General features: G+C 46.0%; 1 protein-coding gene across 1 annotated transcript; it reads left to right on the top strand.

Annotated features, from left to right (window-relative positions):
* The first annotated feature begins 4,112 nt into the window (after positions 1-4,112).
* CHMP3 (charged multivesicular body protein 3) lies at positions 4,113-14,016 on the top strand. The gene is made up of 6 exons (XM_009866872.1): positions 4,113-4,214; positions 4,553-4,613; positions 8,738-8,917; positions 11,485-11,606; positions 12,805-12,919; positions 13,848-14,016. The coding sequence occupies exons 1-6, from the start codon at positions 4,113-4,115 to the stop codon at positions 13,979-13,981; spliced, it is 714 nt and encodes a 237-aa protein (XP_009865174.1). The 3' UTR covers positions 13,982-14,016.
* Positions 14,017-14,401: the final 385 nt, after the last annotated feature.

Below are 14,401 nucleotides of genomic sequence, written 5' to 3'. Positions count from 1 at the left end.
GGGCACTGAGGCGCCAGAGGCCTCGCCTGGCTACACCCGGCCCGAGATTGAGGGGAGGCCGGTGCGGGGAGGAGGATTTGGAGCGGGCCCTGGCGGCTGGGCCTCAGCTGTGGGTGAGGAGCCCCTGTCCGCCATCCCCAGAGGGGCTGGGGGCACCCCTGCTCGGTTACTTCATTTCTTCTGAAGTGCAGCAGCTCCTTAATTGCGCTCGGTCCGCTGTCAGAGCGCTCCTGCACCCTGGGGGTGTGCAGGGGCTTGGGGAGGCCTTCTCAGGGCCGCAGAAGGAGTAGCCAAAGGAGCGATGTTTGGGGAAGCTTAGTCAGCAGCTTCTGGATTTTTAACTTGTTGTTAGATCTCTTCCATAACTTCTAACTCTTCACCTTCATATTCTAGCTCTTCACCTTCATTAGGGGCTTCCAGCTTCTGTTACAGTCTTGAAAATAGTAATTGGTGAAATATTGGGACTTGGAGACGGGCTTTTAATCTGCAGACAAACCGCGTTCACCTTGCTTCTACCCACAGGTTTCTAGTATCATAATGAAATAAGATACTGACAGGCTTCACTTCTGTTTTTCGTAAATCACTACTAATCTGTTAATAAAACACACGTATTTTATAAGGGTGGAAGATCAAAATATTAAAGATACTAAAAAAGCAACAGTGAAGGATTGCAGACAGCAAAGTTGAAGGCTTAGAGAAGCTGCAGTGTCACAGATATCACTCACTGTTTTGTAGCAGTTGAGGCCCAGGGGAGCAGGTTATAGGTGTTGCTTGTGGGGCAGTAGCATTAGATGAGGAGTATACCATTGAGGACATACTTTCCCTTCCTCCTCTACCTTAGTTGGAGCACCATGCAGGTTCGTTCTAGTTTCCTCTGATCATAAACAGTGTTGGAAGATTCCACAGAAATAACGGGTTTGGAGACTGCTGCTCTCAATGGTGGGATAAAGCAGCAGATAATCATTTAACCCCATGATGTGGTTATACCACACTGATTAGTTCTTGTTGTTTCATGGCTGGTGACCTCTCCTTTGCCTTTTGTAACTGACAAGCTTGTCATGTTTTCCAGCAACACAGTAGGTCTCTGGGTGTTTTTTGAGCTGTTTGCAGAAAAGCCTGCAAAGATGCTAGAACAGGGGTGTGTCTGACCTGTAGGGAGAGATAATGGGCCTCATCTTGCTGTTGTGAGCATGCTCTTGGGTTGCAGGCTGGCATAGTGACTTCACAGGCTGTAACAGCAATGCTGAGAAAGCCGTTAATACTAAGAAATTTCTTTCCTCCAGTATCTATCTGCAGCTTTAGGAGAAAGAAGTAGTAATTTCTGCTTACTGGGTGATGGGGAAACAGCACCACTTACCTCCTGTCTGCCAGCATCTATTCACAAGATACTGTCCCTTACTAGGGCTGAGAAAACAACCTGAGCATCACAGGAGGTGGCTGATGAAGGGAAAAGGCTGAGAGTTTTCTGATGACAGTGACTCACCCTGGGTTCGTTTGTTTGCTCAGTCTGTTGGTATGGGAGAACTTATTTATGAATGATACAAGGCAAACATCTTCAGCCCTTGTGAGGAGTGAGCGAAACATTTCAGCCTGTTTAAAGCTGCAGGTCTACTGCACATTTAGTGCCATGTCTGGATTGTTTGAACCTAAGTGTTTCTTCTTCCAGTGGAGTCCACGTGGCCGGTTAGCTCAGTGGTTTGAGCACGGTGCTGGCAACAAGGACCACCACTGAGGTCACGGGTTCGATTCCCGCTCGGTCCCCATGTGTTGCCTGGTCTAGTCGAGAGGTGGCATCTCTGCCCAGAACAGGGAGATTGGACTAGATGATCTCTAAGGTCCCTTCCAGCCTAGGCCATTCTATGATTCTATTTCAGCTTAGTGCTTTGCTGTCTGACTGTGGTGTGATGCAGGACACCGAGAATGACATTTTTGTTGATCAAGTGGAGGCGGAATAGCTTCATTGGCATGGAGATGTGCTCAGAGCAATTAGCCTTGCTAAGTTGGCCAAAGTAGTCCTGTTCCAAGAGTTGCCACCTCTGTGCTGCATTGTGCTGTGGTTTGTAGCTGTGTCCCTGGTGTCCCGTGCACAATCAGCATTGCAGCTTCTCTACTGCTCAATGGATTGTTGTGTCTCCTGTAGCTGGAATAATAGGTGAGAGTCAATGGGATTTCCTCCTCCTCTTACACAGAAAAGCAGTGATGAGCTTTGTGAAGACCAGGGAATGCAGAAACACCCAACTCTGTCTTTACAAGGACAGTCATGTGAAGCAACTTGTTCCTGGGCGGTACTAGGGGTGAGCTATCACTGAGGGCCAAGAAGGCCAATGGCGTCCTGGGCTGTATTAGGAGGGGTGTGGCTAGTAGGTCGAGAGAGGTCCTTCTCCCCTTCTACCCCACATCTGGAATCTTGTGTCCAGTTCTGGCCCCTCCGCTCCAGAGAGACAGGGAACTGCTGGAGAGAGTCCAGCGCCGCCACAGAGGTGATGCAGGGTCTCCCTTATGAGGAAAGGCTGAAGGAGCTGGGGCTCTTTAGCTTGGAGAAGAGGAGGCTGAGGGGTGACCTTATTAATGTTTATAAATATGTCAAAGGAGAGTGTCAGGAGGACGGAGCCAGGCTCTTTTCAGTGATGTCCAATGACAGGACAAGGGGCAACAGATACAAGCTGGAACATAAGAGGTTCCACAAAAACAACAGAAAAACTTTTTCACTGTGAGGGTCGGAGCCCTGGCACAGGTTGCCCAGAGAAGTTGTGGAGTCTCCTTCTCTGGAGACATTCAAAACCCGTCTGGACACCTTCCTGTGTGACCTACTGTAGGTGATCCTGCTCTGTCAGGAAGTTTGGACTAGATGATCTTTTGAGGCCCTTTCCAACCTCTAACATTCTGTGATTCTATGAGTGTTCTGTTGTCGGAGTTAGCAGGGAGTGATGACAACATTGGACCAGTCGTGGTTTAATGGTGTCTTTGTGCGCCACATAGACAGGATCCATGAATCCTGCTGTGGTTCATTTGACAGCTGCTGATTGTGCTTGTATGTGAAGGCTTAGTACATGTTGGTTTGTTCTAGAGCAGATCTCTAGAAGATTTTACATCTGAGACACGGCAGTTGGCCAGCCAGAGTTCAGTCAGGTTTTACCTCAGTCTCTTCCCCCCACTTCTCTCCCCCAAGTGTAGGCATACTCGGAAGCAGGACCTTCTTAGCTTCTTGTCAGGGTGAAGAGTGAACCTACCTGTCACTTTCTGCTCTGTTCTGAAGAACAAGAGGGAAGGCTGCAGTCAGGTGTGCCAGGATTGATGTTGTGTTTTTTCCCTGTGATAAAACAAGATTCAGCTAAAGGTACAGGAGCTTTCTGAAGCCTCTTCAAAACTTCTGCCCACCTATAATGTGAGTGGAGCAGAGAGATCTTGGTGGGTCCCAGGAGGGAAGCTGTAGAGGGGATGTCTGTGTCTGAACCCCGCCAAAGGCAGGGGAAGGGAACCTGGAGGACAGAGCTGCTGTGTAGAGAGACCTAAGCAAGTGAGAGGAATGGTCCAGCAGGAACCTCATGATGTCGAGCAACTCAAGGTTGTACACGTGGGACAACCACCCCTGCACGTAGGGGAAAGGAACTCACGAACGTGAGTTAGTGGTGTGCTTTTGCAGCAATGAGAACAAACTGGGCTGTGTTAGCAACCTGTAACTGTTGTGTTGGGGCAAATGGTTCTTTCGGCATTAATGGGGCTACATCTGCAAAACAGCGTCCAGGTTTGTGTGCCCAGTTCGAGAAGGATGTTGACAAACTGGGGAGAGTGTGGCAGAGGGCCACCAAGATGGTGGAGGACATGACAGGATGAGAGGTTGAGGGATCTGGGCTCGGTCTAGCTTGGAGAAGGGAAGGTGAAGGGGCAAAGGTCTAAAGCCTTTTGCTGCCTCTAATGGGGTTATAATGAAAACAGAACCAGGTGCTTTTCAAGTGGGCACAGGGACAGGTAAGGGGCTACAGCCACAGGTGGCCAGAGGAGAATTTTGAATTAGACGTGAGGAAAGGTCCTCACCACCGGAGTGACTGCATGCTGGAACTGATGCCCAGAGCGCCTGTGAAGCCTCTGCCCTCTGGCAATTTCAAAACTCAATGGACGAGGCTCCCCACAACCTGTGTGGTCTCCAGAGGTCGTCCTTTGAGCAGCAGGCTGGCTGGGATACCTCCCGAGGTTCCTTCTCACTGAAACGGCTGGTAGCGCTCTTGGTGCTGTCATCCTGTGGCAGAGTTTCTACCTTGTACTGAAATCCTGTGTGGCAAGTTCCCTCTGCGCAGCGGCGTTGCTCTGGCGTGGGAAGTCAGCCGGGCAGTGAGCACCTCTGATTCACAACTCGTGTCCTCCTTACCTCTGGGTCTGAATGGTAAGAGGAGCGTGGTAATCAGTGGCGTGTCTGCAATGTGGTTTGGGTTTTTTTAATTTGAATAATGAAATGTTTAATCATCACTCATAACTTAAAGCTTGTGCATTTTGAAGGGCTTCGGCATAGTTTTAAAGTTGGAATTTCAAGTAACTCTCACTTTCTCTTTTTAAGGTCAATGAATGGTCCTTGAAGATAAGGAAAGAAATGAGAGTGATTGATAGACAAATCAGAGGTTTGTACTTACGTCTCATATTTTGTTTTTCCTTTCCCTGTCTGCCTTCAAGTTTGTTTTTTAATTAAAGGAGGCTATGAAATCTATTAATTTGGAGTTCTCTATTTCTTCTGGAATAAAGGAAAACAAATGTGATCCTGGGCCCAGACTTAGTCTGTATTACAGAATAACATGGCTGTGAAGTCCTCCAAGTAAAAGTTTCAAAATAAGCTGAATATTGTGTGCTTCCAGTAAGACAAAGTGTTCTTAAATCCCACTTGATAAATTAGACTTGTTATGCTAAGCAGAAGCTTGTCAGCTTAGGACATGTACAAACAGAGGAGAGGAGTAAAAAAAAATATTTAGAGGGTGTTTTGCAATTAAATTATGAGCATTACACTTTTGAAGATGTCTTGAAAAGCAGAGGAGTTGCTTATTGTTACACTACTGCTAGCTCAGATTTTGTTCTCTCTTATGCCTGCCTTCCCACAATCTGAAAATATGTTTGGGGCTAGATTCTATTTTCTCCTTTTTGTCTGCTCCCCTGCCCTCAGGACTGGTCCGTGGGCTGTGCTGGTAAAGGGTGTTTTGTGTCAGCATCTGGTTATTAGGCATGTGCCTGTTTTGAGTGACTCCTCAGGGTGATGTTCTCCCTTCCCGTGTCCAGCCACAGCTGCGCGCTGCTGCAGCAAACTGCCAGGATTCGTGTGTTCTCCCACTTGTAGATTTGTACGGGTTGGTTGAAGAGAGATGCTTGTGCAGTACAAAGTCTGTCTTTGTCCTCAGCTGTGAATTGAGGAACGGGGTTTATGCTGCTTCCAGGAAACTTGCTCTACAGTGGTGTTTGTGCTTGGGAATTCCCTTCTCCAAGGCCCTTTGTGTGGCTGTATCGGGCACAGAGTAACTGAAACGTGGCTGATCTTGGCAGTAAGGTATGTTTTGGAGATGGCATCTTCATGGGAGCAAACTACCCACATGTTCACGGTTGATGGTTTCTTTTGGTGTTCTCTCTGGCATGGTATTCTCATTCCCATGAGAATATTTCTTATGGCCTATATAGATGCTGGGTTATGTAGCCATCTGGTATTTTGACGTGGACGCAGATCTAATTCTTGTCAGCTCTAAACATGTCTGTATGTGTATTTCAAAGTGTAACATTCAAAGAAACACAGTGTAGCGTGTAAGAGCTTAGACCAGCCACCAACCATCTACTATTCTGATATTTCTCATTAAAATAAAGTACACAATATCTTTGTCATGCCTGTACCGAGCTGGGATTTCACATCTTACCAGGTATGGGTTGTGCAAGTATGTGGTTCTGCTGCACACTTACCAGGCGAGCAGGCTGCTGCTGAAAGGTGACAGCCACGTGCTACTAAAGATTTTCTCAAAAGTTACCCACTGTCACTGAATTCTTTCATGCTTTTTATCTCTTCAGTTGAGACTTACACAAGAGAAATCACTGCAATCTTTGAGAAAGAAGGCTGAGCTGGGACCTATCTCAGTTTCCCCAGGGAAGGCTGTGCTGTAGATGTATTTTGCTACGACAACACTCAGACCCACCTGGGATGAGCTGAGTGGGCTTGGAACGCTCCAGCGCTTGGCTTGCCCAGTCAGCACAGTTATTAATATAGCAACGCGCTGGTTCAAACCATCTACCGTCGCGCTCCTGCCATTGTTGTGATTTCTGTTTGGTGTAGGTTGCTTTTGAGGGCTTGGAAGGTTCGGAAGACACAACTGAATGTTTCAGTTAAGATAGTTAGAGTAATACAGTAGATTTGTGCTTTATTGAGTTTGCAAGTTGCTCTCACAGGGGCTTTGGGCTGCTTCATGCCTCTGCCCTGCTTGGTAGTGCTGCAGAGTGCACCGGCGCAGTGACTTTGGCTGGCTAGAGGTGCAGAGCTGGCATTGACCTTCAAAGGTGGAATGGAGCATTCTTGCATATTTTATGCCGTATAATCTTCAGCAGCTCGTCATGCAAGTGGAAGCATTTGCTCGAGGACAGGGCCCCACTGCTCTGGTTTGGATGTGGCAGCACAATACTTGGGATTGTTTTTAGCCTGACAAAGTGAGTGTTATCATTTCCTCAGCACTGAGGGAGTACTCCTGGCGCTTTCTGTTTTCTGCTGTACTGCGTCAGCTCCTTCTTACCTGTTCTGATATATCTGACAGGCAAATGCCCTCAAGCTTGTGCTATTTCTGCAGCTAATTGTGGGGAAGCAGCAAGGAGTATGGTTTTCTAATTAAGATCCTACAGATTCCTGCCAGTCCTTTAGGATGAAGATGCCATTGAATGATATTGAGAGCATGACTCATCCTGACTACAGGGTTCCTTAACTCCCACGTGAGAAGCTGCGTCGAAGTCTCCAAGTTGGCCTGTGCCAAAAAGTGTGTGTCAATGCCTTTGTTTTCATAAAAGGGCAACTTCTGATTCTTGCCTACGTGTAACTTCTGTCTAGTATAAATCAAGAAGGCTCAAACAAAACAAAGTTTGAACCAAGTGGTCATTTCCTGCAACTCTTTGCAGGAAGATGAGCCTAATCCTTACTATCTGAATTCTTTATTTGCCTTAGGATAATTTTTCTGTGGACTCTTAGATCCAGATTTCACCAGTGGCTAATTTATTGCCGAGTCTGGAAAAGGAAGGGGGTTGGTACAGGTCCTGCTTATTCCTGCGTTTCTTCCTTTGAGTTTTTTGTGGTACATGGTTTACTGCTGAACACAGCCAGCGTTATCTGACAGGGCAGACATAGGAACAGTCACATCAGATCCGATAGAGAAACCTATGTTATTTAAAGAAGCCTGTTTAGTGTGTAATATTCCAAATTCAGCTACTTGGTGTTCCTTTAGTGCAGGCTTAGTTCATTATTCCTGCTCCAGCACGCTCTTAAAAAAAGCTACTGAATGAAGCTGGGTACCAGGAGAGTTCGAACGGGCTGTTTTAAGTTATGTGTAACGATTTACCAGTATCCTACTTTTTGCTAATAAATTAGCTTTTACACCAGTCAGACACCTTATAATTTGAATATGCTATTTTATACAAACAATGTGCACGTACTTGAAGTATGAGCAGTAGAAACTCAAGACCTGAGCTCCTTAAGTAGAAGTATAGACTTGGTTGGGTATCCAGGTGAGACTCAGTGAGTCGTGTTTCGCAGGGGGAATAATTAAGTCTATCCGCAAGGATTAAGTCTTTTTTTTGGCAGCAGTTAACAAATCTGTGGTTCCAAGTAGCTCTTACAGTTGTGGACACACCCTTATAAATTCATTATATAAATAGTTGTGCTGGTTTGGGTTTTTTAGTTGGGTTTGGTGGGGTTTTTTTTTTAGTGGTGGGGTTTTTTTTGTGAAAGCGGTGTACATCTAAAACTTTTTAGCATCTGTGAGATCAGCCTCCTAAAATTTTTCTGAATGTATTTTTTTTCTAAATCTCTTAATTGTGGTTTTGTAGAACAGTGAGGATGTTTTTGCCCACAGTAGCCCTCAAATTCATTTGAAGGTGGGCATATGGGTTAAGCTTTGAATGTTGTGTGACAAGTCAATGTTATTTCTTTTAAAATGCCTCTTTGTCTTCTGAGGCTACAAATTTTAAACTCCTTGTCATGGCTTTGTTCATTCCCGGTGAAGTGGGGCTATGTGGTGATAAGCACAAAAGAGCTAATCTTGAAAGCAGCACATCAGTCCAGTGGTCTTAAACTGTGTGTGTAGGTATTATATATGTGTGCATGGACTCGTGTATGTCAGGCCAGTTTAGTCATCAGGAAGTTAGTTATTGTGTCAAGAACTTATTCTGAGATTGTAAGTCAAGTGGTCATCTCGGAGTGCTTTGTTCTTGCTGGATCCTTTTTGCTTGTTAAGAATTTGTCTTGGCCAGCTCAGCTTTATGCAGTGATCATCCTGGACAGTCCTTTACAGTACTCTTATCTGCAAAGGGTGTGTCATAAGGCAAATTTTCTGTTCATGTGTAGTTGAATTAATCAGCTAACATGTAAATCAGCCCAGAGCAAGGTCTTTGTGTAACAGAGGGAATCTGAAATCAAGCAGAAATGATTCTTTGCATTGAAATACACGTCAACAGATGACTGCTTTCTCTTCCAAATCCCTAGCTGGTTGTCACTATTTGCTGTGCGTTTCCTGTGCTCCAGATATCCAGAGAGAAGAGGAGAAGGTGAAGCGGTCGATAAAAGATGCTGCCAAGAAGGGTCAGAAAGATGTGTGTGTGATCTTGGCAAAGGAACTGATCCGCTCGCGAAAGGCCGTAAGCAAACTCTATGCATCCAAAGCTCACATGAACTCTGTTCTCATGGGAATGAAGAACCAGCTTGGTAAGAAAAACTTCTGAGTGCTTCTAGCTGTAGAGGTGAGGTCTGGGTTTCCATTTTCAGAGCCGAGAGCAAATGCAGGCAGAGCTTGAGTTTGGAAGCAACCCCGCTCTTGTGAGAGGCAGCGGGTTCCAACCTGCTACAGGACCTGAGAACTGCCCCCATAGCAGGCTCGGAGGCATGAGGCTGCTGCAGTTCCACATCCCCACATCCAGCCAGGCCAACACCTGTTCCCTGTAGACACCCACACCCCCTCACAGCAGCACCGTTACCAGCACCCCTGTGAACACCTGCAGCTTTCACACAGGCGTGAACAGCACTGGCAGCTCAGTCGTGGTCTTCCTCTTCAGCTGATGAGGACTGAGCACCTGTAGTAGAACCCCTATATCTCCACACAGAATGTATGTGCTGTTCTGGTTGCTGCTCTCAGGTGCAAGTTGGGCAGCTCTCCAGAAACTGGCCCCGGATCTCCTCTGCCTGAGCTGCTGGTACCTGGTCCTGCAGACCCCTGAGCTTTGTCTGTTCCCTGGCCCAGCACGATCTCCCCTGTTCTCTACCTCTGGACATTCCACCATTCCCATGAGACGTTTCTCATGTTCAGCTGAACTCCTGCCGTCCCCTTAGAGGAACCGCAATAAGATTTTCCCAAGCCCAAGCATATGCTTTTCCCTGGCCACCCGTAATGAGTTGTGTATCCCTGCGGGCAGTAACCCTGTCAGCCTGCAGGATGTTCTGGAGGCTGTTTTCTCACTGTCCTGTCTGGATGGTTTTCCCACCCTGGGCTCTGGAGGAGGCAGGGAGCTCCCAGGCAGCTTCCTGGGATTGCTGTTCCTCACTGGCTCTCTGTGTTTCCTCTGATTAGCTGCTCAACAGATAATCAAACACCTCTCCTCAGAGCCTGGGGGGCTCTGGTGACACAAGAATCATGTGCTCTGAAACACAACTGTCTTCCAGTAATGTACAATGCTTCTTCAGTGTGTGTTCCTGAACAGTTTGAACCTGTGCTTAATACCTCTGTATCCTCACGGAGCCTGTGGTTACTGATTTTGACAGGATTGGTAACACGAAGTTTATTTCCTTCAGTGGAATTACCTTTATCTTGTAAGTTATTATTTCTCTAGTAGGAGCCATAGGACACTTACTAAGTCCTAAATGGAGATTTCCTTGATGTGGATGAATTGATTTGCCCTGTGGCTTGACACCCAGCTCCCTCTAAACCCTGCCTTGGCCTTTGTGCTCCCCCAGTGCCAATGCATTTCCCTCCTTCCTCATCCACATCAGAAATCTGTTGTCATAGACTTCCTGCGGGATTTTCCACACCTTGGAGGGTTTTAGCCTGTAACAAGAGCAGAGCAGAAAGCGTTGAAGACAGGGAATGACTTGGTGGAGGGGAACACACTACGGAAATGCCCGAGTATTCCCCACCCCAGCATTACTCCAGGTAGTTGCTGGTAGATTTTAGCATGAGGTGAGTGATGAATTGGGAGTCGCAATGGGAACCGTTAAGTGTAATCTTACCATGGGTCGAATGTGGTTCCCATGTACCTCGTCCAGGAAAGGGAGGCAGAGACCATCCTTGCAGCTTGAGGTGTCCTTTAAAAGGAAAAACTCAAAGCAACCTCCTCCTTGCTACCAGTACCAGTGTCTTCATCTTACTGGGAATATTCTGATACACTTATCCAAGCAATAGGAAGGAATCTAGAATTCAGATGTTTGTATTATCTTGCATTGTCTTGGGAAATGACTACGAAAGGCAAGGTTTCTGTTTGTTAACATTACAAGTGTAATGTTCTTAAAGAAATGAAGTATTAAAATGAAAAATAATATGTGCTGTACCTTCATTTTGCTTCATTAAGGAGTGACCATTTTATATACAAACAGGTAAGTTCTCCATGACTAGGAAGCTGAGAGGTTAGATGGCACACTTGAAGAATCTCTTACTACCTTTAATTATTATGTTTTGATCTTGCTATATCAACGTACATGAAAAGAGCTCATAACTTGTATTAAAGAAGTAGTCTCTGGAAAGAGTTTTGTTACATTCAGTTTAAACTACACTTATTTCCAGTTTATCTGCTTCACTATTCATTTTCTAGCTTACTGTTCGGCGTGAAACTATTGCACTAGAACTTCTTTCAGAGTTACCTTCCACTATCTGGTGTCGGGCAGCAGGTCGCTCGTTTGGTCAGGAGTCAGACGTGGAACTGGCCCGTGTCTCTGCTGGTGAAACCCTCAGCAAGACCTCTGGCTGCCGAGGAGCCCAGCTCCTCAGGGATCTCTCCTTATGAACTGGGGTGCGAGTGGGTTGAAGACACTCTGTAGGCAACCTGGATTGCTCCAGGCAGTCACACAGGACCAGCATCTTTGCTAGAAACTTATTTTTTCCTGTGTGAGTAGGAGTTGAGCGTTTCCAGGAAGGTAGACAAGAATGAAGAAGTGGGTTGTCCATTTCTTTTTTTAATTTAATTGCCTAAATGCAAGCAAATTTCTATCCATGTAGGGAGGATATAATTTATCTGCTTTTGGTGGTGCAGGGATTGTTCAAGCTTTTCTACACCTTTCCTTCACAGCTGTCCTGAGAGTAGCGGGTTCATTGCAGAAGAGCACAGAAGTCATGAAAGCTATGCAAAATCTAGTCAAAATCCCTGAAATCCAAGCAACGATGAGGGAGTTGTCCAAAGAGATGATGAAGGTAAGATCTCCAACATTAATTAAGACTTGAGTGAACAAGAGCTGGTTGTTCAGTGTGCTGGAGTGTTGTGTGAGTGCTTAGGTAGCCTCCGTGTCAGAGGGCTTGTGTGAGGGAGTAGGAGTAGGATAGAGTAGAATGGGATAGAATATAAGTTAGAGTAGAGTAGCTCTGACAAACATAAATTGAAGTATCACGTTAATAGCTGGGGATTTTCTAGCAAGTTACTGTGTGTTTGGAAAACACTGACTCGGTAATACCAGCAGCATGTTTGGTGCAAACCTTGAAGCCGAAAAAAGCTACTTGGGTTGAGGATGGAAGGAGGAAGGTCTTATGGATTGGTCATCCAAGTCCCAATGGCTTGGGGAGATCAAGGCTTAGAGCAGGAGTCGTGCCTGTGCCCCTCAGCTTCTGTCTCGTTTCAGGGAGACTGAATTTCCTGCTTTTGGGGATAAAAATGTTCGTTAAGAAACACCCACCACAGCCTGTTGTGGAGTGGGAGGCTGAAAGTCTGGTCTTAGACTAGATGGCTGTACTGATGCTGGGTTTAAAACATCTAGCTTAGTGTCTCTGTGACAAAAGGGCTCTGATTTTCAAGTACACTAATCCTCTGTTGTGGCTATTATCTTTTCAACTACCAAAATTGTTTTGCTTTTTCCCCTATTACCACTCTAGACTGTTTAAATCAAATCAGTTTATTTCTTAATAATTTTACCATTGTGCACCAGGACAGTTTGTTCTGATCTAGGCTGCAGGCCCTGCAGAGGAGTATTTTCAAGCACAGGTATAAAAAAGAGATCCTATGTCAAGCACTAATTTTACAACATGTTACACAATTTATGACTGAAGTTTGCAGCTGTATTTCACCTGCCTGGAGCAAGCTGAGCTGTTGGTCTTTAGACGTGCAATGACAAGGAGTAATAGCTGCAGGTTTCAAAGTGAGAACACACGTATTTAATCCTCAGTTTGCTCACTGCTTTTCCTGTGCACCAGTTGTACAGATTCGTGCTTAATCTGTTGGCTCGGGCGTTGGCCAGCGCTTGTGCAAGAGGAGAACCTTGATCTGGAAAGCTTGAGCAGCAGCAAACAGTTGTTAAGTGCCTGGATAGGCGCTGCCTGATCTCTGAAGTAGGAAGTGCGTCCTCTTTCTTTACTGTTCCCAAAGGCATCATGTGCTGCTTTTTTTTTTGTTTTCTGCTAGGCTGGGATTATAGAGGAAATGCTGGAGGACACCTTTGAAGGGCTGGAGGATCAGGAGGAGATGGAAGAAGAAGCCGAGATGGAAATTGACAAAATCCTGTTTGAAATTACAGCTGGTGAGTTTGTGCGTGTTTGCCGAGAGTGGATCCTTGCCCCTGCTGTGGTCAGTGAGATGCAGCTAATTTAAGTCTTCATCTGTTCTGACTTAACGGCGTTCCCCTGGTAGCATCTTTGCCTTGGGTAACAGGCAAGCAGTGCTCTGACAAACTGGTTTCTCAGGGAGTGCTGGATGAGGAGGCCAGTGCAGTTCAGGAAAGCATAAGCAATGCGTGTCAGCTGATGCCTGTGCGGTTCTGTAACTGAGGCTTTAGCAGAGCAGTGTTGGTCTGTACAGTGGGTCCTCTTAACAAGGTGAAATTTATATTCTTGACTAGGTACACTATTATTAATAAAGCCAGAAAGTAAACTCAGCTGCAGTGCCTTGAGTCTTAGCCAGCGTTGTGGTTCCTGGCTGTAAAATGCTGTTAATGGCTTAAGTTTTCTGGGGGAGGAATGACATAAAAAAACAAGAAAACCCCACCCTAAACCCAAAATATAACCCAACCCCCCAACTTTTGCCTTACAGCTCATGAAGTAATGAATTTTAGTTAATCAACTTAGCTAAGGGTTAGAATGCTCCTCACCTGACCATCTTGTGATGCAGCGTGCCAGGTGTCGGTACCGGAGCTGACACCGTGCTTCCCCAGCGCCTGCCCTGCTCTTACCTTGCGCTGTGCTGCTGGTTTGTCACCCTCTCGTTTGTTTTCCACATCCTGCTCTGCTTTTTCCCGCCCCATTTCCTGGCTGGGAGCAGCTCCCTTCCTGCTGGGCTGGGGGAGCCCTGCTCCTCCCTGGCCCCTCCGGAGGGGCCAACACCTCGGAGCTGCTCAACTCCAGCAGCTCTTGTGCGTGACCTGTACTCGAAGTGCGTGACTGAATATTTTAGATGAACCTGAAAGCTGCTTATTATTAAAGGAGGCTAACGAGCCTGTTTGGTGTTTGCAGGGGCCTTGGGTAAAGCACCAAGCAAAGTCACAGATGCTCTTCCAGAGCCAGAACCCATGGGAGCGGCCGCTGCAGTCGATGAGGAGGAGGACATCGAAGCGATGCAGTCGCGATTAGCCACTCTCCGGAGCTAAGGACGTAACGAATGTGTACAGTTTGCCTTCTCTTTTTTTTTTTTTTTTTTTTTTTTTGCAATGGGATATTCTGTCCTACCTTCAAAAATGAAAAACTTAATACCTGAGAATACTTTATGTAATATATTTTTTTGTTCTTCCTGGGCTTTTTTTTTTTTTTTTTTTTTTTGCAATGGGATATTCTGTCCTACCTTCAAAAATGAAAAACTTAATACCTGAGAATACTTTATGTAATATATTTTTTTTTTTCTTCCTGGAGATTGTATTCTCCAAGAAACTACTGTAATATACTTCTTCTTGGGGAGTGCAGTCTGTAGAGATTCTCGTACCGTTTTCTGTTCAGCTTGTCTCCCCTGTGAGAGGCTGTGGTGCAATGGCGATGGTGGTGTAACAGTACGTATTTTTAGATATAAAGTCCTG

The sequence above is a fragment of the Apaloderma vittatum genome, unplaced genomic scaffold, assembly GCF_000703405.1.
Source record: "Apaloderma vittatum isolate BGI_N311 unplaced genomic scaffold, ASM70340v1 scaffold29733, whole genome shotgun sequence".
In the NCBI taxonomy this organism is placed as follows: Eukaryota; Metazoa; Chordata; class Aves; order Trogoniformes; family Trogonidae; genus Apaloderma; species Apaloderma vittatum.
Note: the sequence above shows the minus strand (reverse complement) of the source record. Positions and strands in the feature narration are given on the sequence as shown.

What these genes read in the sequence shown, in the direction of transcription:
- CHMP3 (XM_009866872.1), top strand. Translation starts at nt 4,113, where the DNA reads ATGGACGAGGCTCCCCACAACCTGTGTGGTCTCCAGAGGTCGTCCTTT. An exon ending in TGTCCAAAGAGATGATGAAG is followed by an intron (nt 11,607 to 12,804) that starts GTAAGATCTCCA and finishes GTTTTCTGCTAG; the next exon opens with GCTGGGATTATAGAGGAAAT. An exon ending in CCTGTTTGAAATTACAGCTG is followed by an intron (nt 12,920 to 13,847) that starts GTGAGTTTGTGC and finishes TGGTGTTTGCAG; the next exon opens with GGGCCTTGGGTAAAGCACCA.